General features: G+C 27.9%; 1 protein-coding gene across 1 annotated transcript in view; it reads left to right on the top strand.

The window, feature by feature from the left end:
* Positions 1-24,530, top strand: part of LOC142328643 (ABC transporter G family member 23-like) — a 135,779-nt gene extending 111,249 nt beyond the window's left edge. The window contains exons 8-16 of the mRNA XM_075372516.1: positions 93-226; positions 2,635-2,845; positions 4,492-4,669; positions 9,056-9,171; positions 10,641-10,711; positions 13,292-13,377; positions 17,149-17,325; positions 20,405-20,491; positions 22,510-24,530. Of these exons, the coding sequence (XP_075228631.1) occupies positions 93-226; positions 2,635-2,845; positions 4,492-4,669; positions 9,056-9,171; positions 10,641-10,711; positions 13,292-13,377; positions 17,149-17,325; positions 20,405-20,491; positions 22,510-22,730 (1,281 nt within the window). The 3' untranslated portion in view covers positions 22,731-24,530. The remainder of the gene's footprint in view (positions 1-92; positions 227-2,634; positions 2,846-4,491; positions 4,670-9,055; positions 9,172-10,640; positions 10,712-13,291; positions 13,378-17,148; positions 17,326-20,404; positions 20,492-22,509) is intronic.
* Positions 24,531-24,826: the final 296 nt, after the last annotated feature.

The following is a 24,826-nucleotide window of genomic DNA, read 5'->3' as shown; positions in this document are numbered from 1 at the left end:
TTTCTACTTATTTACATTTTAGTTTATAGATATTTTTACATTTTAACATATTTTACATTTTAAGTTAGTTATTTTTACATTTTAATTTTCAGATGACTGGAACTAATTATCCAATAACAAAAAGTAAAAGAGCATCAGCCAAACTAGAAACTGATACAATCTGGAATACACAAAGGTTCTTAGCACAATTAATCAAACATTTGATATGGAACAAACGAAACATACCGTAAGTTTAGTTTTTATAAAAATGTTATAATTACCTAATAATTAGTCACTTAATTTACATCTAAAATATCAAATTACATGATTATATTTTTAGCAATAGAGATATTTTATCTTTACTTAATTAATTAGATATCCTTAGAAACAATAACTAGTTCATTAATTCTGTGTATTATGTACAGTCATATCCAAAAATAAATTAAATTCATTATTTGATACTATGAGAAGAAACACAAGCAAAATCATAAATTTAAATCGTAACACATGGAGCTGATTTACTCTTAAATGCATTATCCAGTATACACAATTTAGTAGGCAAAAACTACACTGAAGTATTTAGTTCAATGCTTACCAAACCATACTAATCAATATATTATGTTGCATATTGAAGAAACATAAAAAATTACACCAACAATAGAAAATAGATAACTTTAACAAAAACAGCTGTAGGAAATAATGTTACTGTGTTCTTTAATAGCAAAACAGAATACGCAAGAACTTATAAAAACAAAGAAAAAAGACACACTGATAAATATATGCTCAGTATTCAAGTAAAACTGTAGTGAATGCACTAAATACAATATTGGACAGGCTGTATGAATATTTCTTAGATAAAAAGAACACAAATAATAAGCCTTACACATAATGTATCGTAGCAAATAATTTCATAAAAACAGAACATGCAATTAAACATATTAAACCACAACAATAAAATTTTACACACAACACTAAAAGCCACATTCGAAGAAACATTTGATATGATATGAAATTTATAAAAATACTAAATTTAAAAAATATTAAAGCATAATGAATAAAGAAACACAACATACATCAAATATATTATTCAATTGGATATTAAAATAAATCATTTTCTATTCATTTAAAAATGAATACCATTAAAACATAGCAACCTGAGATCAGTATTATTGACATAGCAACTTATCAGTGTTGATAACACTGAGAGTGAAAGGATCTTTTGGAATCACAATCTACAAATTTAAAAATGAAAATTCTTTGAATCATCACATTTTTTCAGGCTATCAATATATATATATATATACAAGGGTTATTTTTTTTTCAAGGTCCAATCGGTCGCGAAATAAAAACCCACGCAAAAATCGGATGAACCTTTGCACATATATGTTGCGCAGCGTCTCTAGTATGGCCTTCAATCACACCATGTCACTTGGTTTAGTTCACACACATACACACACACATACATATATATATATATGTGTGTGTGTGTGTGTGTGTGTGTGTGTTATGTGCCACATAAAACATTTCTTAGCCTGTTTCTATTATTAAGGCAAACCTTAAGAGTACTGAACTTTGATATGAGTTTCTGCTTATACTCTTAATGATTGCTGTCTCTGCTCTTCTTGATTTCTAATATAATATATATATATATACTCATACATCTGAAGTTACCTTGAAAGTATTTATATATTAAATCTTCCCTTCATAGTTGGTTAATGAAAATTATTCCTAAATTAAAAGAATTACTTTGAAATATAAAGTCTACCTTGTCACCAAACCAAATTATTATTTATATTATGTCAGATGAGCAACTTAAAATTGAACTGAGCAGTCAAACTGCAGATATTAGAGTATCAATTTTAATCCTGTTAATAATAGTACCACTTTTGGTACTACTCTCTATATACGCTTGTGATGCTGTACTTCACATAAGAAGAAGCATAGTTTTCTTTTATCTAAGTTTGTTAATTTGTACAACACCAGGTACTGGATGACTGAAAATCCTGATAAGAGTGTCCACTCATGATGAGAAAATTGGTGTATGGTGTGCTATTTCTAATAATCATATAGGCCAACGTTTCTTGACTGGACTATCATCAATACAACTATACTGTACAATTTTGAAGAATTCTATGTTTAGTTAACAGATCTGGAAAAAAGATTATGGCTTCTTCCAAAAGACAGAGCAAAGTGTCAGATATCAAACAATTCGCTAGCAATTCATGCAAATTTTAGTGTTCATGCAATTTTACAGAACAAACTGTCAGCAGAGGACAGTGGCCACCATGTTCCCCAAATTAATCTACTTGTGAATTTTCCCTTTGGGGCTATTTAAAGGATAGGATTTATGAATAAAAAATCCCACCAAACTATTGCTGAACTGAAGATGAACATTTAACAAAAAATCAATAGCAATGAGAATTATTTTCATCAGGTAACTCAAAATGACCACTCAAGCACTAAAGTGCATTGCTTAGAACATATTTTTTTTAAATATGGTACATGTGTAAATGCTAACGTGTAAATACAGAATTAATTTAAACTACATTTTAATTTTTTTCATTTCATTCATAAAATGTCAAAACTGTATTTATTCTGTATCAATTTGGTTTTAAGTTGTTCACCTGGTACATACTGTATCGTTATTTTTAACAGGTTTCTAATGATGTTGCTGGCGCTTCCTGCAGCCCTTTCATTCATAAGTCACGCGGTTACAACTGTAAATCCAGTAGGATTATCATTAGCAGTTGTTTCTGCTGAAGATGTGGAATCCTGTCAGTTGCCCAAAGATTATAATTGTACACATTCTGGACGTCCACTAAGTTGTACATATGTAGATATGCTACGAGATAAAACTTTTAAAGTAGTAAGTATTCCTTTTAATTAAATTATGTAGGTGTTAATTCAAAGTTAATGATAGTAACAAATTACAATAGAATATTTACAAATATAATATATCAAAATTATCAGCGATGATTGGAATGGCCCTAATTTGAAGTAAATGACTAGAATAGACAAAAGTGTTATGTGAGAATATAAATTCATAAATAACCACAATAATTAAAAAAAAATTATATGTTGTATCAATTCTTAACAGAATAGAGATTTAATGATTATTTGCTGATAATTTTGTTGGTTTAATGGAAAACTAAGTATGAGAAAGGAAAGATCGTGTGATATGAACTCATGACTAATGAATGACATGAACTATGAAAGAAATTAAATTTGAAAATAAATATATATAAAAAAAATAAAAAGTAATGAAACACAAGGAATACATAAATACTTAAAGAGGGAGGTATAATTCATAAGAAATAAATAAATATTGCTATTTCTGGAGCTAAATTATTAATAATGGAAAGTTAATGAAGATATCAAAAACATATTATTCCTTTTACAAAAAAAAAAGAAGGAAGTTATAAGTAACGATGAAACGCATACTAAGGATTAAGAAAAGTGTTGAGATAATTTGGAGAACAAGAAACCTATAGAAAATATATGGTTAATTATATACAGGATACTATAAATTAAGTATACAAAAGCATTATATTTTAAGAGAAAAACATACACAACTGCTTAATATAATCATGAATGCAATATATGTTACAAGTATTTCATTAGTAAGCAATTTCATTCCTAATCCTACAACACACATCTGTATTGATGGTAGGAACTGCTTTTATTATCTAAACATACGGCTTTTCTTGACATAAGGAAGAACCAGTACACAATTTTTATGATTAATATAGTCATAACACTAGAAAGGAGGTAGTTGAATAATACAAAAAAAACGATGAGAAAGATAGAGTAGAATACAAAAATAATAATCATAGAATAAGAAAGAAACAGAATATAATAGAAGGTATATACAGTTGTTACATTGGATGACTATGGTCCCCAGTATTTTTTCATAATATTCATTCTAAATGATCTTTGTGTGACTGAGGTAACACGTGATGTTATAACAAAACTGAACTGAATTTTTCCTTTATGTTTTTAAGAATATAGTAATTTAAGTTTAAGGAATTACAAATCTATCAGATGTGTAATTAACTTTTATATTACATTTTTTGCTTCGTTTTTATAAAGTTTTATGTACAATTTATTTTTACTAAATTAATCTAAGTTCAAGTCTTTTTCATAATTTCAAACACCTTGTTTCATTGAATTACATTATTCAGTATTGTATATTTCGGTCCAAAATAAAATTATCATTATTTAAATATCAATACCAATATTAAATAAACCTGAATTTTTTGCATTCTTAATGCGCTCTTTAATTAATTTCAGTTAATTCTTTAAACACTGTTTTTACATTCTGTACCAATTTTTTTAATTTTATTATCTTCACACATTTACACCACTATTCATTATTTCTACATAATTATTAACATGAAATAATATAAACATGAATTACAATATACACTGTAATACATGAAATATATGTAATTCTACACATCATATTAACATGAATTGTTGTTCTGATTAAAATTTGCCACTGTAATGTTTCAGCAAAGGTATGATACAGTAGAAGAAGCAAGAAAGTCAATATTAAAAGGTTCAGCATGGGGTGTCCTTTATTTCTCTGAAAACTATACAACTTCTGTGATTCGAAGAATAGAGGATGGAGAAGCTACACCAAGTCGTGTTGTAAATGAAAGTACTGTAGATATTTGGTTAGACATGTCCAGTAAGTTTTATTAATCCCATAATAATCATTTTTAATTTAACATCCCAGAAGACTTTTAATCACCAAAAATCGAAAAAAAATTAATTTTAAAGAATTGTGCATTTTTAAAAAATCTCCTACGTTAAAGTTTCAGTAAATTTATTTACCGTAATTATTTAATTAAGTATGAGAAAATATACCAAAACGATTTTGATATAAAATCAAATCAAATGATTTTTTCAAATCATTTGATTTTCAGGTTACCATAACTTGTTTTCATAGGTTTCCTTGTTAGTGGAGAAAATAAATATTTATTTGAACGATTTAGAACAAAAATAATAAAAACTATACAAAATAATATATTAAAAATTTTGCATTTTAAAAACTATCTATGAAATCCTGTGTGGTAGCTTGCATTTTTTTCATTTTTATATATTTTAGAGTAAGAAAAATGAAATATACCTAAGTCTTCAAATAACATTTATAAGTGAAAAATATCTTCATATTGGGTAAAATATTTTGCAAAATTCATAAATAAAATGAATTTGTAAAAGATAAGGTCTGTGTAATATTAAAAAAAACCAATAATTTTGACAATTTTTATTACAGTACAATAATTTTGAGGTAAAGAGTAATTAATGTAATGAATTAATTTACAGAACAAAATAATAGTTAAAAATATATTAACAAATAAAAATTAAGGAAGAAAATCACACAATCCTGATGAGAAAGAAATATAAAAATCTGATGTGGACACCTTGTATGCCTATTAAATTACATATACACATTTTTTTGCTGCACTTCATTTAAACTTACTTCATTTAAGTTTAAAAATCTAAAAATATTCGAGAATCGTATCTCATTTTCAAATGAGATACGATCCTCCAATTCTTTAATAAAGTGGACAATTACACAATTGCATTGTGATGGACATCACATTGCATGAATTTTTTGTGGTGTCCGTATCAGCATTTTACATTAGTTTATATATAAATTTTTTTTCATGTTGCATGTTTTCTCAAGTAGCTACGTGGTGTAAGTGACAACATGTCAGATTCATAACCATACACACATCAATTCGAATCAGTCTTCTAACACAACTATTTTTTTTTAACTTTTGTTTTTTTAATTTAAATATGTGATTTATTAATAATTATTAACTTCTGAAAAATTTTTGAATTAAATAAAAAGTACATAAAATTTTATTTCACTAATAACTTCTGATTTTTCATATTTTTTCAATCAGAGATTAATAATTATTAATAAATCAATATGTTTAAATTAAAAAAAACTGTAAAAAAAAGTTAAAATAAAGGTTAAACAAGGAAATGAAGTCAGATTCAAACCTATGTGCCTTCCCCTTGTAAAAGATCCAAATATTTCATTAATTAAAATTTTATTTGGCTATAACTCTGGAACTAAGTTTTTTGGACACTTTTGGTCCAGTCGATTGCAATCAAAAGGGGAGATGCACAACTAGTTACAACAGTCCTAAATCCAAAATTTAAACATACATATGTACGTACAGGTGTCAAGCTGAAACTAGTCAAACTGAATTCAGGGATGGTCAAAGTGGATATTTCAGATATCAATTTCCATTGATATCTGAAGACTGAGATTTTTTGTGATTACTTTGCTTCATACAAGGAAGTAAAAATTAAGACAAATATCATCAACTATAAATTGAACATAAAAATGACTGCTACAAATTACATAATTATAAAAAGGGGCTGCAGAAGAAAATATTAATAAGAAAGCAGAGGAAATTGTAGATTTAAACTGAAAATGGCTGGCTAGAGATTTAACAATCAAATAATATATTTGAATAATTACTCCATCTCCATATATATTTAAAAATTTGATGTGGACACCACATGACTTACTGCACTTTATTTTAACTTCAAATATGCATTTCATTAACATAAAATATTTATACAATTATTAATTCAACAATCGTACCTAAAAATTAAGATAGAGTAAAAGTACCTTTATTACTAGTATTATTAGATCAGAAAATGTTAAAACCTAAGTAAAAGTATAGAGGAAGAATATGTTGCAAACAAAGAAAGAATAAAAAGATTAAGAGAAAATGATAAATATAAAGAAGAAGAAAACGTTAAGACCAAGGAAAGAATAAAAACATTAAGAGAGGATGATGAATATAAAGAGAGAGAGAGAAAATTTGAAAACTAGAGAACGGTACACAAATTAAGATCAGAAGAATTATGTCAAACCAAAGAGCGATTAAATGATTGGCAACAAAAAATAAATAAACAGAATAATGATCAGCTCCTACTTAGGGAGAATATTGTCCGACAATATCAGAAAATAATGAATTGAAACAGAAATTTAACTAGAAAAACCAAAAATAGTAAAATTTTAAATTATAATTTTCAATTAATATTAGATAATCAGATGTTTCAACAAATCTACTACATATACACATGTGTAATAATCCCTATTAAATTATACATACACCTTTTTAGAAGTACATAATATTTTATTTCATTAATGTTTCTGACATTTTTTCATATTTTTTTGTTGTTATTATTGAACTAGCCCTACTCACGCTTCGCTGTGGCACATTGTGGTTGCATGGATGAGAAATAAGAAACAAAACAAAACATACGTTTCATAGAAGTTTAATTTTCCAATACTTGTGGATATACAATATTTTTTTTTGTTTTTCCACTGTCTGCGTAGATATAAAGGCTTAGATATAAAGGTTTGCCGACTCGGGAACACGCAACATATAGTTGTCTGTGTGAGAAGCAATCCGCATCTAAATCTAAACCCCACAATTCTAAAGATTGACCTTGAGCTTTATTGATTGTGATTGCAAATGCCAATCGAATTGGGAATTGCAATCTTTTAAATTAAAATGTTGTATCGGTCGGGATCATGGGTATTCGAGGAATGAGGACATCTTCACCTTTGAAAGGCCCCGTTAAAATCGTTGCTTCCACTACGTTATTCATCAATTTCTTAACTGCAAGTCGCGTGCCGTTGCAGAGTTTTGGCTGATTAATATTTCGCAACAGGATAATTGTCATTTTTTGATCGAACCGTTGTTAGAATCAATCTAATGAGGAACGTTTTCCCAGTTCCTCCTGGCGCATCCAAGAAGAAGTTCCCTTCAACTCCGTCATTTAACATTTGCATTATGCGATCATAAATGCCTTTCTGTTCACGCGTTAATTTGGGAATGTTTGATTGGTCATATAACTGAAGATCACCAATGTTGTAACTGTTCACGGTGTAAATCCACATCAAATGAAGCAATCGCAGCTCGGATGGGTGCTGGCATTCCCAATTGACTAAGATCTTTATTTGCAATAGCTAAGCACTTGTCTTCAATATTTATCAATGCTTCGTTGTAAATGCCTTCTGTAAATTCCATGGTCATATTTTTCATACCCGTATTTTCATACCCGCGGTCGCGGGTATGTGACTGATGCGAAAAATAGATAAAAACAATCTTTGATGCGGGTTATATATCGTGCTAAAATTGGTGCAGAACATTTTGAGTTTTTGAAGCGTACACAAACGAACTTAACATTTTTATATATATAAATTATTAATTATTGTAATTTTTTTTTACAATCATGGGTTAATAATTATTAATAAATCCACATATTTAAATTTAAAAAAAAAATTAAAACAAGGAGATGAAGTCTGATTTGAACCAATGTGTAAGATTCCCTTGTAAGATTTGGCTGTAACTCTGGAACCAATGAAAATAAGTAACACTTATGATATATTGTCAAAAAGCACTCAATTAACGTATTACTGCAGTTAATAAAAAGTCCCAAATCCAAATTTTTGGGGATTTTGGGCTTTTTTAGTCACTTTTGGTTCAGTCGATTGCAATGAAAAGGGAAAGTGAACAATTAGATGTTACAACAGTCCTAAATCTAAAATTTCAACATCTTACGGCTGGCTAATCGTTTTTGAGTTATACAAGATACACATACGTATCTACATACGGATGTACAGACGTCACACCGAACCATGTCCATGCGTGCATGGAAATTAAATATAACATTTTTCCCTGTGGTATAAACCTGGACCTGCTAGACTGATGCTAGATAGTGAGTTTGCATAGAATGTATTAAATCTCTTATGCACTAAACTGCTCATTCTAAATTAAATACTGACAATTTACTCAAAATATTCATAGAAATATATCCCAAATTAAAAAATGTGTGGTAAAGTAAAAAAAATAAATAAACAATATTAACGATTGTGTCCTTTAATGTCACAAAGGTCAAGAAATCTGTGGTTTTATTTTTCATTAATATTATTATTATTATTTAAAATTAAATTACTACACAATTTACAAGATTAATGATTAAAATATTTGATTCTTTGTTTTTAATAAATAAAAATTGTTATTATTGTTTACAGATCAATGGATTAGCAACTTATTAAGAAGAGATTTAATTTTCTTAACGCTTGAATTCTTTCAAAATTTATTATCACAATGTGGTTATAATCCCAAAGTCGCATACATACCTGTTAGAGTAAGTATAATTTCAGTTCATATCCTGTATTGTATTAAAATATACACAGTATATTACAAAAGGGACGTATGAACAAAATGATAACTAAAAATGAAAATATTATCTAAATTAAACTGAAATACATAAATTAAAAAAAAAATGAAATGTGAGTATTTGTAGTATCTTCTAAATAACACAGTAACATAATAGTGCAAATGTTAACATAAATTCATAGATTTAATCATAATTAAATAAACAAATGAATCAGGGTAAAAGAAAAATATTTTAAAAAATATATACTGAATAAATATAAAATTAATACAATGGAAAACAAACACAAAACTATAAAAAATAACTATAAACTATATAAAATTAATACAAACACAAAACTTTGTGATACCATTCTGACGGAATGAATTAAATGATTTTAAGTATGAACAGTTGCTGCTAGCAATTGGGAGTTCTAATTTGAAGTACCAAAAAAAATCTCTTGTGGACACCACGTAACTTCCTTGTACGCCTATTAAATCAAATATACACATTTTTGATGCACTTCATTTAAAAGTGAGATATGATCTTCCAATTCTTTAATAAAGTGGACAGTTACACAACTGCTAAAATATTATTTATTAACATCAAATATTTATACAATTATTAATTCAAAAATCTGACCAGAAATATTAGGATAGAGTAAAAGTCCCTTTATTTAAAGGGACTTTAAATAAAGAAACGAGTAATCAGATGTTTCACCAAATGTGAAGTGGACACCATGAGAACTTTTAAAATGAAAAATGACACCACATTTTTTTAAAATGAAAGTACATAAAATTTTATTTCATTAAAAATTTCTGATATTTTTCTTTTTTGTTATTATTGAAATTATTCATCATAAACATTTTTTTACAATGAGCGGTTAATAATTATTATTAAAGAATCAATATATTTAAATTAAAAAAAAAAAGTTAAAAAAAAGGAGATGAAGTCTGATTTGAACCAATGTGCCTTCCCCTTCTAAGATCAATTACAAGGCTATGAACCAATTAACTATGAAGGCAATTACTCTGGAACCAATGAAAATAAGTACCACTTATGATATATCATTGAAAAGCTCTCAATGAGGCTTATTACTGCAATTAAGAAAAAGTCAAAAATCCGATTTTCTTTGGTTTTTGGGCTTTTTTGACACTTTTGGTTCAATAGATTGCAATCAAAAGGGGAGGTGTGCAACTTGATGTTACAAAACTACTAAGTACAGAATTTCAACATCCTACGACTAATCTTTTTTGAGTTATGTGAGATACGTACGTACATACAGGCATCTCACTGAAACTAGTCAAAATGGATTAAGGGATGGTCAAAATGGATATTTCCATTGAAATCTGAAAACCAAAATTTTTCACAATCAAATGTAAAGTTACAAAAAACTAACATAAAAATTATACATTTTAAGCAACTTATAAATTTTTATGTTCAGTGTTAATCTGTTTCAGTTTGAACCTGCAGTATTTGGAAACAATAATCCAATCTTTGGGCATTATGCTGCACCAGGAATAATATGCACGTAAGTTTTTACTATCATATTTTCAACTAGTTTTTATAGCTTAACTGATAAGAAAAGGTGGCATCCGGCTGATAGTATAGGTGTAGTATTTCATTTTGTATATTTCTCAATATGAGAATACATATTAATCTTGGCACAAAAGTACACAAGGATATAAATAAAATTTAATTTTAAGAGTAATTTTTTTGAGAATTAAATAGATCCCTCACTGTATTGTAACAGCACAGTAGTGAACACATTATTCGCTAATTATTGTTAGCATAAATTATACTCTTTATGTTATTAACAGTGAGTATTTTTAACACTTATGGAACACAATTAATTATTATTCATTTAAGAAAATGGTAAAATTTGAAAAAAAAAACTTTTATTTTAATAATTGTATTGTGAGATCAAGCAAAGTATGCTAAAGCACTGCTTGATCTCACAATACAATTTAAAATCACTTGTTTTATGATTAAATATAACATAATAGAGTCTACAATAGGCTAACTTCTAAAACAGAAGTAAACAGTAAAGCAGTAATACAATAAAAGTACTTGTGCATCAAATAAAGATATTTTTATTCTCCACCATAAAACAAAAATTCTTGGATAATGTGTCACTGAATTTATATAATTTTTTACAATGTTCTATCCTCTTTACTATGAAACATTAAATAAATAATCTCACACACTCTGTATTGTTAATTTATTACCATAACAACAAAATACTACTGAAAATTACAAATTAATTATAATGGATGAATAAATTTAAAGCAATAAGTACTACTTGTTTGGCTTCAATTTTAAATTTTACATAAGGATTTACATAAGTGATACATTGAATAAAATTACATTAAATTTTTAAGTACATAAAAATAAAAAAATTCCTTTCGACATGCCAAAAGGTGGGGGTAGTATTCATTGGTCCTAAGTAGGGAATAAATTCCAACTTAAAGTTAAGAAAAACTACACTAATTTACTATACTAATTTACTCAATACGACAATGGTTGCATGTGAAAAAAGTTTTACATGTTTAGCATATGACAAGCCCCATCTTACAATTGCAGCAATATTTTGGTCATCCCTTACCATAAGGGTTGGTCATAAAAAAAATTGATTCAGATAAAAATTTTAGGTAATGTTTAGAGAACTGACGACCACTTTAAACAGATTCTATGCTGTGCCTGTTAAGGGAGGTATGATTTTTTTTGTTTTCAAAACCCCATTATTTCCACCCCCTGGGACAATGGTTGGTGATATCAAAAATCTTTACTTAGATAAGTTTTAGGCTCTTACACAAAAAGTAGTAGGAACTTTAAAGGAGTTCGATATTTTACTTAATAAGAAAGTAATAGTGATATTTTTTTTTTCAAAAAGCCCCCCATTACCATAGACATGGTCTAATTTTTCCATTAACAAATTCGACCAAGATTTTGAGTCATATTTTAAGTATCAATTTGAAAGTGATTGGTGCAAAATTAAAGCAATTATCGTGTTATCATGTCCACAAGAAAGTGAAATATATGTATGGTATATATATATATTTGTGTGTGTGTATATATATATATACACACACACACACACAAATAATTTAACAAATATATATATATATATTTGTTAAATATTGTTAATTATTTCCTCATTCAATTAATTGCCTTTTGTTAGTTTTCACATTTGTAACTTAGCCCAATCCTGAGCAATAGTCCATACTTCTACGTCCAATGCCAATCTACACCAATTTATTCTTATTTATTAATGATTAAGTAGATCACAGAAATAAGAGTTGAAAAGAAAGGTACAATGTATCTATATAATCGAAGATTATTAACTAAAAAATTTTAAACTAATTACAAACAGTACTTTGTTACAATTGATGCACCCTTTAAAACAAATATTTTATCAGCACTACTTTCTTTTTCTGTTTAGCCTCTGGAACCACCTTACAGTATTCAGAGGGTGATTGAGGATGATGTGTATGAATGTAAGTGTAGTCTTGTACAGTCCCAGGTTGACCGTTCCTGAGAAGTGTGATTAATTGAAACCCAACCACCAAAGAACACCAGTATCCACAGTCTAGTATTCAAATCTGTATAAATGTTAATTGTCCTTACTAAGATATTTAAACCTTAGACTTCTACTACTTTACTACTATCTCCAAATATATAATCATAAGTGAAAATAAAATTATTAATCAACCCATTATAAATTCTAGTGAAGCAAGAGGTAACAAGAAAAAAATCGAATCCTACCCCAAAATTATATCAGGTGAGTTAGAATATTAAAAAAACGTTTCAGTTCAAAACATATTAGTTAACTGTAAATTGATTGATAGATCTGATGTTAAGTGTCAAATAAAATTGCATTTTCCCCTGAATTCATATAACTAAGTATTAACTATAAATTGAAATTGTATAATATACAACTGAAGGTACAACGTATAAAAAGCTACATTAAATTTAAGAGACAATTAAAAGATTAAAATGCAATAAAAAATAAAAAAGTTGATGAAATCTCAATATCTCAATACTGATTAATTTATGAAATATTAAAATTACAAAGTATGTTATCTATTAATATTATTTTTATTTATTGCAGGTTTACATTTTATCTTGCAGTAATGTTTACAATTGGCTCAATAATGACTGAAATATCAGTAGGACTTGACAGAAGTCTTGTAGCTGGTATGTATTATTTTACATGAAAAATGGTAGTTGAAATCATATTAATATTATACACTAAAAATGATACTGTGTATTGGTATTATAATTTTACAGTATAAAATAATATTAAAATTATTTATTTTAAATTATAAATAATTTGGCAATTTATTCACACTGAATCACAGGTAAAACAATCAGCAATTTAAATTATTAAATCCATTATTTTAATCAAAGATCAATCTTCTCCACAATATTTTTAAGCTGTGAGCAGATCCAAATAATACCTAAATCCTAAATTAGTGAGATGTTGGTGTCTAATTCTGAGCCATTCAGCACATAACAATGAGTATGTAATTATATTGCATATGTAAAAGAGGAAATCGTAAATATTGGTTATCAACATTTATTTTCATCTCATTCTTGAATCATATGATTTTAATAACCAAGTATAAAATTAATACTAAAACTGTACTTATAAGGATATATACTCAGTATTACAATCTATAATGATATTAATAGCAAACATGATGTCACAATTCATGATGTCAAGATATAATAGTACTTCCTTGCCTAAACACGAATTATTTTTATCCATTCCTTATAAATGATAAATAATGTAAGAAAGACGTTCATAAATACAAAAATATGTTAACAAAATTATTTATTAAATATATAATTTGTTATGATGTGTAGATAATACTATTCATTGTTTGCCTAGGAAAGGGGTATTTACACTATCTCTTCTAATCTTTCTTGTACCCATGATACACATAAAGCATCTAAGGTACAAGTGGCACTAGTCAAACCCTAACATGAGATGCATGTTTCTTTGGGAGTGGTTGTAGCATTTCCATGATCAACTTGTGATGCATGACATGTGATCTAGAAACACACCACAAAACCAATAAGTAGATAAAAACTCACTTTGAGAATGCTTTGATGCTACTCAAAACACATGTTCAGTTGTCAAATACTTTATAAAAAAAATCCATCAGGCTTCACAAATTGCCATTTGTTTTAAAATACCTCTTACAGAGTTAATATGAAGAAAATATTACTACAGAAAATATATTCTTTTCAAGGGTATGCTCTGTTTTCCCAAGGAATTAGTATGGATGTTTCCATTGCTTAGAGGAAGCCTGAGTACTTTAAAAAATTGATACTATAATAATTGATAAGTATGTTTTTTCTCTTTTTTTTTAGTATGTGTGCAACTGAAGTTTTGTGTTCTAGGTGCTCGCAAAGTGTGTTCTTTCTTATTTCCCTTAGATTTGGCTTTTTATATGTATATTTTTTGGGTTTTTTTTGGTATAATTCCTTTAACGGTCCTTTAAATAAAGTTTCTTTAATTTATGTTTTAAAAATATCTTGACGTATTGATCAGCAATTTTTAAAATAATATTTTGCATCAATTTCTGTATTTTACATTGTAGTAGATGTATAAATTAAACTATGATTTAGCTGAATATAGCATTCTTATCTTGATAGCAAACCTTTGTCTTATTTGCTCTTTACATTCCAGTAATATGCAGATAAATGGTTTGTTTTTCAACTGGGTACTGCACACACGATTCAGATTTTAAGATGAGCAATACTTTTCCTTAATGAGGCAAAACTTGAGGGTAGTTTAGGATGTTCCTTTAGTATTTGAAGTAGAAACAGTTTTTTACTGCATACATTTTAGCTGTTCAGCAAAATATCATTGCCTATTATTGCTGCTCCCAGCCTATATACCTCCTGGACTTCTAAGCAAAGATGGGTGGAATGGATGTTTACTGCCTATGAGATACCTTGAAGTTAATAAAATTGTAATTTTTTATATTTTCTATGTGAGTAGATTGTCCCAATTAATCAATTAACTCTCTTCCTTAAGTCGATATTTTCTGATTTAAAAAAAATTAGATTCCACTCTATCTGTGCTACAAATGTAGGGTCTTTTATTGGTTTGATGGAGACAACTCACTTCTGGGTCTACCATTGTGTGTTCTGTGTACAAGCCTAACCTGGAGCTGAGATACTTATACAATAAACCTAAACTTCATGTCCATAGACTCATATTTGGCTTAAATAAGCAAATTAAAACATAAAAACTATTGTATAAATTGTTGTATAGTGTATTTAATCCTGAAAAAGGTTCAGCTGAAATAGAAAAAAAGAAAAGCAGTAGAAAAAATTAAAAAAAAAAAAAAGATTTTTTAATAAATTACTATTTTTCATTGAGTGCTACCATTTCTAAAATATACTTTACAAATTAACACAGGATAACTTTTAAAACTATCCTCATTTGAACTTATACGAGATCAATAAATATGACAGGTTATCTCTAAAGTAAAGACAGTTTCATTGTAAAAAATTTTATTCTGAAAACTTTTATAAATATATTTTTTTTATCTTACAACTACATACCTTATATTATACTTCTATATATAATCACCACATGAATTATGACATTTATTATAGCGATACACCAGCTTCAATATACTCTCGTCGCATTCTTTCACCAGTCCATTTAGCCTCTGATTAACAACATTTTTAAGTTCATCGTCAGCCGCGAATTGCTTGCCACTCAAAAATTCTTTCAATTTGCCAACTAAATAGTAATCGGAAGGAGCTAAGTCCGGACTACATGGTGAGGGTTATCGTAAACGCCCCATCCAAATGTTATCAGTAAATCACGCGTCGGACCGGCTACATATGGGCGTGCAGTATCGTACAGCAGGATGACGCCGTCGGTCAGCCGCTCACGTCGCCGTTTTTGAATGGCGCATCGTAACTTACGTAGATTTTCGCAGTAGGCTTCTGCATTTATAGCGTTCCATGTGGCATGAAATCAATCGTTAGTATGCCAAACCGATCTCAAAAGACTGTGGCCATCAGTTTGGGTCCAAATGGCCGTGGCTTGACCTTTGTTGGTCTGGTCGGTGATTGACGATGACGCCATACACTTGACTGCCATTTTTTCTCTGGCGTGTAATACGAAATCCATGTTTCATCGCCGGTAACAATTGAATTAAGGAACTCATCACCTTTTTCTTTGTAGCGCATCAAAAATTCCAAAGCAGATCCCTTCGGATTTTTTGTGATGTTCCGTTAAGACATGCGGCACCCAACGTGCACAAACCTTTCTGAAGCCAAAATTATCGTAAACAATGCGACCAATAACAGCTCTTGAAACATCAGGAAAAAGAAGAGTCAGATCAGAAATTGTTGTGCGATGATCATTTCTGACTTCATCATCGACGCGTTTCAACAAGTTCTGGGTGATTATCGAGGGGCTCCCCGAACGTTTTTCATCATGAACATTAATTCTGTTATTTCTAAACCTTTACCACCATTTTCGGACGTTTCTTTCATTAATTTCATTTCACCGTACACAGCAACCAACTGCCTACTAACTTCAGCCGGCTTAACGTTTTGAAGGCGGCAACATCGATTTTCCTATTCATTTTATAACGTAATAACTCACACGTAATCAAGGATACTTCAACGCGACAACTTACAGACAACAAAGCAGTGTGTACGTTACAAGCGTGGCCATGAATGACACGGGTTCGCCAACATGAAGGAGACAAATTTCCGAGCGGTCTTTACGTTAGAGATATCCCTCGTGTATCAGTATTATTATATTATCAAATACCATCTCATCCATATGCTAAACAACAAATAAAGGACTGAATGAAGTCTCTACTCTCATATAAGTTAGTCTTCTCACAATAGTGCAATAAAAAAATTAATCAGAATAATAATAATGTAAAGTAATTCTTGCAAATGTAAATTATTTTTATATTACAGGTATCACTCTGTTGGAAGTTGTGGCAGCTCACTGTGTAATTATGTTTCTTTTAGTTGGAACACAAAGTTTCATTACTATGTTCCTTACATATGTAGTATTTGGTTATCCTTTTTATGGAAGTGTAGTATTGATAATAATACTTTTATTCCTAATTGAAGTCATGGGAATGGCATATGGTGAGTAATTTTTTGTTTATTAAATAAATTTGTTAATCTAAATGCACTTAATAGCGTCCAGTTACAGATGAGGATCAAAAAAAGAAAAAAAATATATATAAACATAATCTAAAGGAATCTTTTCAATATTAATCATTCTGAAATATCGACAGCTGACAGATGGTAATGTTTATATTTGGACTAATGTACCTTTCCTAAAAGTACATAAAAATGAAAAAAAAAAAAAAAATCATCAAATCTTCATTATTTCAGTAAACAATATGTAGGGATGATTTATCATTCTTAATATAAGCTACAATTGAGTTCCTTTAAAAAAACTGAAAAAAGTGGTTGTTGGATTCCAAAAAAGAACGCACTGTTATCTAATAAGTTGATATTCAAGATATTCGAGTATTTTCAAAATGCAATAAATAACATGTGAAAAAATGGTTAATTTTCTCTTTAATAGTTAGGATGCTGACATCTTTTGGACGATCTTGTTTAATACATACCGTGAAGTTTTTGGAATATAACTGTAACAGGAATATTCCCTGATTTCTAGATCAGCTGTTCTTAAGTTAGGTTCTCCTGATAAGGGTCCTGCATTTTTCCATCTACCTACAAATGCATATTTGAGTTTGCAAAACTAAAGTAAAAATGAATTCATCTTAAATTAGATTTAAAAAAATTTTGACATTACAATTATGATACAAAAAATTGATTAGTAGTCTAATTTTCAAAAATCCACTAAGCATTATTATTTAAATGTAAGCAATTTTTATTTAGAGCCACAGTATATGTTGAAATTTTTATATTGATTAGCATCTATTTAAAACAAAAATTTAAAAAAATTAAGTAAGTATGTTAAAAAATATTTTTATTAAATTAAATAGGAAAACAAGAAAATTCTTTAAGATGTTCACAAAAAAAAAAATTACTTAAATCTAAAAATAGGAGACATGTCAATTCAATTTTTAAACAATAATAAATAGAGGAGGAAATTCTAAAAAATGTATAAAAAGCTATAAATAGATAAAAATTGTCAAAAAATGATAATGAAGAAAAAATAATAAACATACATATCACAACAACTTATAAACCAAACCTTTAGTTTGAAAATAAAACCAAAAAGAATAGAACTATCTTTGCAGGCACAATCTCAACTGAAAGATTAAATCTAGCATAAAATGTCTAAACAATTGAAGCCTGTAATTCATATTTTCACCACAACTTAATTGAATAAGATAAAATTTATTTTAGAGAGTGTAAGCTATAATACCTACAATGAAAAAAAAATCAAAGAAAGATAAAAGTTTAATATACTTGGTACAAAACGTTTACTGAAAGAATTTCACCTTTGTGCACATTCTGTGTACATTTATAATGAACCAAATGATCTTTTATTCTAGTTTCAATCTTTCTTTTATTTTGTCCCACTTATTCTAAATTATTTTCTTTAAAAATCAATTTATAAATGCTCTCATTTTTGATGAGTTTCATTTATATAAAATTCATTTCAATGTAACCAAATCACAATTGATAATTAATTGTATAATTAATATAAATTATACCTATCTTTGTGAAATTTCTTTATAGTATTGACTTACTTTTAATACATTTCAGAACTCGACTCCATCTTTAGAAAAAAACAAACACACTAGTATTCACACAATGTCATAAAAAATTCACTATATAAAACCATGCACAAACACGACATGTCTACACCGATGTCCAAGTAGAGCAACCCATTATGTTATGACTTTGTGTGTGTATGTGTGCATTTGTTTTTTCCTTTTTCATTTTATTTTGAAGTGATGACAATCTCCAGTGAATGATTTTCTGAAGATGGAACAGAGTTTTGAATGAGTTAAAAGTAAGTAGATACCATCATGGAAGTTCACATACATGAATATAATTTATTATAATGAGATTTATTGTTTTCATTTGGTACCAAATAAAACTGATTGTAATCAAAAAATATGTTTATTTGTGTATTGCTGTAATAAAACATCTGATTTAGTTAACTGTATTGTGGCAGTGTGTTAATAAAACCTTTACTACAGTAGATTCTTAGATAGTGTAAGATGTTTTAGCGATATGAAAAGGAATAAAAAAAGAATTGTTATTTATCATTTACATAAATATGTCCATATGATGAAAACATATTGAACAGTTCAACGCTAACAGATTAAAGTAATATAAATGAACAGACTGATTGGTTAGAAAAAAAACTACATATACATAAAAATGAAAAATTTGTAAAATAAATTATTTACTTTTTATTCAGGTGCCTCTTTACCTTTCATTTTGGGTAGTGGGCAAGACAGTAAATTTCTCTGATTAACTGAGAGTGTAGGCTATCCTTGCTCCACATTCATCCCTTTTTCTTATCCCAGATCTCTCCTTTCCTGTTATTGTTACTATGAGATCAGGTCTAACCTCAAAAATAGGTACAAGACAATAAAGTACTGGGACCTGAAGAATCAATGGATCCTTGGTAACTAGTGGGTAAGGGGGCCTTCCCCATTGACTAACTCAGCGACTTCTTTTCCATGTACAATAAATCAAACTGAAGTGCCTAAAGGCAAAGCTGGTTATCCTAATCTCCTACTAATCCTGAAAAAAGATTAAAAAGATATCTAAACATAAGAGGATAAGAAATTTCATACCATCTTGTTTAAAATTAAACTAGTAGCAAAGTAGAAAATTACACCATTTTTTTGGTATGTTTGATAGAATAACTTTTAATTTTAATTTAAATGAGTTGAGAAGATCTTTTAAATGGATTAATAATTTATTAAAGGGGCAACAGAAGCAATATGCTGAATCAAAAAAAAAAGAAAAGAAAAGATCCTGGTTTGATGGAAATAGATGTTGAACATTATATTTTTTTAATTTAAGTAGCCCATTACTAAATTCCACATATACAAAATAGGAAAAAAGGTTTAATGATTGTGAAACAATCATTTTTAATGAAATGTAATTTATCATCTTACCCAGGATCTTATAGACTTTGCCTTAAATGTTAAATATTAATAAAATTAACAACATGTAATAAATAACTATGTAAAACTTTTCTTTTTTATTGTTATTTTTTTAGGTTTTCTATTGTCTGTCTTATTTGATAAAGAGACAATAGCAACATATGCCGGAATCGGAACTGTGATAGGTCTATTTATGGCATGTGGTAAGTTAATATTTTATTTACATTAATTAGCCTACATTATAAGTTATTAAATAGTAAATAACTGAACAGAAATTCCAAAAAGAACAAAATAATCATGAAAATAGAATGTGTTTGTAAATCTGATATATAAAATATCAGATTATATATATATATATATAAAACTGACAATTCGTAGTTCAATTGTTTATTTTACTACTCTCTCTATAAAACTATAAAAAATTATTGGTAACTGGACAGTATTGCATTTTCCCAATTATATAGATTGATGGCACATATAAAATAAAATTAACCACAACATTTTGTGCTTTGTTTAAAATGTAATGAAAATGTAAAATAAAATTTCCATACACTGAACAGTATGACAAATTTATTGTCTGTGGTGGTGGTTGGTTTGTATCTATAAAATGATTAGTAAATCTTGATTCTATGTTGCTATTGAGGGCTTTTAAATGTTATAGTTTATTTAATGCTATTCTGTTGTATTTTAAAGCTGCAACCTGTTTGATCATTGTAGAAAATTTAACAATCAAAGCAGTTCAATTAAGATCTTTTAGTGGCACTGAGTTTGTTTGGTGATTGTGTTTCATTTGCAATGATTTGTTTTGGCTGTTGCTCTGAATGCTGCATTATAATATCCTTTTTTCTTTATTTTTCAATTTATTTCATTTGAATTTTTTTTTTATTAATGTGGTAGTTTTTTGTTTTGTTTATTATTTTTTTATTTTGTGAAGGAATGCATCAATGAGTTCAGTTATTTATTGGTGGATGCTAGATACTTTATAGAGTTTAGTAATCTATGGGGCTTTAGGTTTCATGTTGTGTTATTTGTGACTGGGTAGTTTACATCCGAGTATAGTTAAAATTCTAAACCGGGTAGTTTATATGAGGTTAGGTAATAAGAGGCATTGTATATAAGAGTTTTACTATTTTCTATATATTTTTAAAATGTATTTTTCTTTTTCACTTTTAATGCGAGGTCAAAAAAATACATTTGCTTATTTTGTTTGAATCTAAATGTAAATTTTTATTTGTCAAGTATTTTATTCATTAATGTAAATTTAGTTATTTGTCTTGTCTGGTGTTTTCTCACTAACTGGTCATCAGTATTCCTGTGTCAATATATAATTTTATATAATATAAGCACTTTTGTAGATTATGAGTATACATGCTTGCAAAAAAATTTTTCTGAAATACATTTTTCTATCTTAATTTTAGTTTGTTGTAAGAGTTGGAAGATGATTTTTCTACAGGTACCCATACTCTACATCAAACAACAAGTTCACAAAATACTGGTATAGATATACTTATGTCACCATCTTTTTGTACCAAGGGGATACATACAAGATAGTATGAACAATTTATACATAATTGAAATACATCACCAATTAAACTTTACAGCTGAATAAGAGAAAGCAATAAATAAATTTCTTTAATTTTCAACTAAAAAGTATATAATATATATTTTACATTTTATATAATTAAACAGTAGTTATGCAAATATGTGTAGACATAAATAAATTAAATTGGTGCAGAATAGAATAATTTTGAAGCAGTTAACTGAAAACTCTAGTACATATTACTTGAATATATTGAGGATACACAGTATTCAGGTTAACTTAATTTTTGATATAGATAATAACTCCTTTGTAGGCAACTTACAAAATGGATTTTAACAGTTACACCATCTGCAAGAGGGAAATAAAAACTAAATAATCAGCATTTATGTAAATAAATGTGGCAACACACAAGTTATGTAGTTTTGGCTTAAAATGAAATACCATTGAGAGGATGAATTATTTAATTTGATTACAACACTTTGAGCAGCTTTCAAAAAAGCTTCCCCTTTCCTGAGACAGTTCCTTCAAGCTGATGGTTGGAAAATTTATTTGTTGGTTATTCTTCATCCATTTTGAATGATGAAAAACTAATATAGTATTAGTAATAAATAACACTTAAGTATATCAAATAATAATGATATTTCATAACATAAAAGTAAAAATAAATGTTAATTTTTCCAGGGGTCGTATGGCCAATACAAGGAATGAGCGTTGTTATTCGTTCTGTTGTTTGGGCAGTTCCTGTTCAACCGGCTGTTGAAAGTTTCAGAAGTATATTAGACCGTAGTTGGAATCTGTATCATCCAGCAGTATACAAAGGATTTATTTCAAACACAATATGGACAATTATATTCATGTTTGTAGCATTCAGTATTGCAAAAGTAAAAAAAATTGGAGTTTAAAATAAAGAATATATGTGAATCGGGAAGAAAATTGTGAAATTCAGTCAAGAAGACTGAATTACTGTTATAATAATAAAAAACTATAAATGAATGCTAGTATGATAGCAATATTGTTGGTGACAAAATATGGTTTTGTACTGCATAGGAACACAGATGAAACTTTTTTCACACAATGAGAGTAAATAGTTTCACACTATCACTTAAAAAATAAGTATATTGTACGAACTGAACAAGAAATTTGTATGTATAACTAATATTTGTATGTAAAACAATATAATGACAGATTTAATGATCTACATTAGAAAAAATTCAACAGAAAAAATTAGGTTTGCCAACCTCCTTGGAAGAGTAGTACTCTGTTTATCAATCTGGGTTTAAATCCTAATACGTTTAGTAATTTTCCTAAGCTGAATAATTCATATAACATATTTCCATTCTTTATGGAAACTTAAAAAAGAGAAAAATTGTTGTATATTAGTAATATTGATGAGTGTTTAATAAAGCGTAATAATTAACATCTGTGGTAAACTACACTGAGTTTAATGGCACCTACAATCACTACTACAATCCTGACTCAATCACACGAGTGGATATTTTTTCAAAAGAGGAATTAAAATATGAGAAATTTTCATTCTCAGTTGACTTTTTACGGTTAATGAAGGTAATAATATATATATTTATTTATGTAAATTTTCTGGGCAAAGTATTGTATAATAAGGTAAAGATGCTAGGTGACAAAAATGTCAAGAAAAAAGTTAATGTAAGAACAACTCCAAAATCAACTTTTCTTTTAAATAGATTATAGAGTATGTAAATTGTACTTTTTAGAAAAGAACTTCGGAACATAAAAATTCACAAAATCATTTTACAAATATTCATTCTGTCTAGTCCAGGAATAGCTTAGAAATTGGGCTACATTGTGGTATTTAGGTGTGTATCATACTGAAATTTAATTCATTTTTTGAATTAGTTCCAACTAATAATTATAAATAAAATGTTGAATCTGACAAAAAAATAAAATGAGAAATAAGCCTGTCATAAACTGTCCAAAACAGTTTGCTACAGTTACAAAAAATTTATTTAAATTTCAGACAATGGTCTTTAGCTACTAAGAAATGCCAACAGCTACATTGAAACTGCATCCAATATTTTTTTACATAAATTAATCACAGCAACCAGTATCTTTCAATTTTCAGAATGCTACTCCTTGAAATCTTCCAGATATTACAGAATCATTGGTGATAAAGGATGCTGCAAATGAAGCTTAAACAGAGAGTGCCAAAATGCTGAATTAGTTCAAAATTCATATTCATGATATTTAATTATCATTTACAGCTCATTGGAGCTTTGGGGAAGATTAAATTTAAGCCATGTTTTCGTTGTTGTTTGGGGCTTGTGTTTTTTGCCTAATCACCTCATACATAACCTTGGCAAACCTAAATTAACATACAAACCATTTTGTGATCTTGTTAACTTAATATAATTGCCATAAATGATTAATTATTCACCGAATTTAAATATAGCTAATGAAATAGATTAAAATGCAACAAAAAACACACACACACACACATGCACGCACGTGCAACATACTTTACATAAACTAAAGTAATATCATTGGTAATATTTACAAAAAAATTATCAGCATACTTTAATATTGTAATTAATAAAATAACAGTACTGTTTTATAAGTTAAATAGTGTAACGTTAAGGTAATCAAATATTTCTCAATGACTTTATTCTTACTTAATTTATTTGTATAATATACAGTAACTGTGGTATTAAAAAAAATAATAAATATATACACATTTAACTAACAAAAAAGGTGTTTTTATTTGCTATTAACTTTGCTTCCTATTCATTTATTCCTCTACATATGTATCAAATTAATAATTTGAAGGTAGCATCTGAAACTAACATTTAAGTTATATTCAAATTACATTTGCATCTAAGTAATGAATTTAACTTTTCCTTAAGGAAAAGTTAACTTCCATGTAGAATAAGAATATTTCGCTTATTAAGAGTAAGAAAACAATATTACATTTGAATACTCATGATTTGTCATAACACAAAACAAACAAAAGCAGGTAAATATTTTA

The sequence above is a fragment of the Lycorma delicatula genome, chromosome 8 (genome assembly GCF_047948215.1).
Source record: "Lycorma delicatula isolate Av1 chromosome 8, ASM4794821v1, whole genome shotgun sequence".
Classification (NCBI taxonomy): Eukaryota; Metazoa; Arthropoda; class Insecta; order Hemiptera; family Fulgoridae; genus Lycorma; species Lycorma delicatula.
The sequence above is the reverse complement of the archived record's forward strand: the minus strand, read 5'-3'. Positions and strand labels throughout refer to the sequence as shown.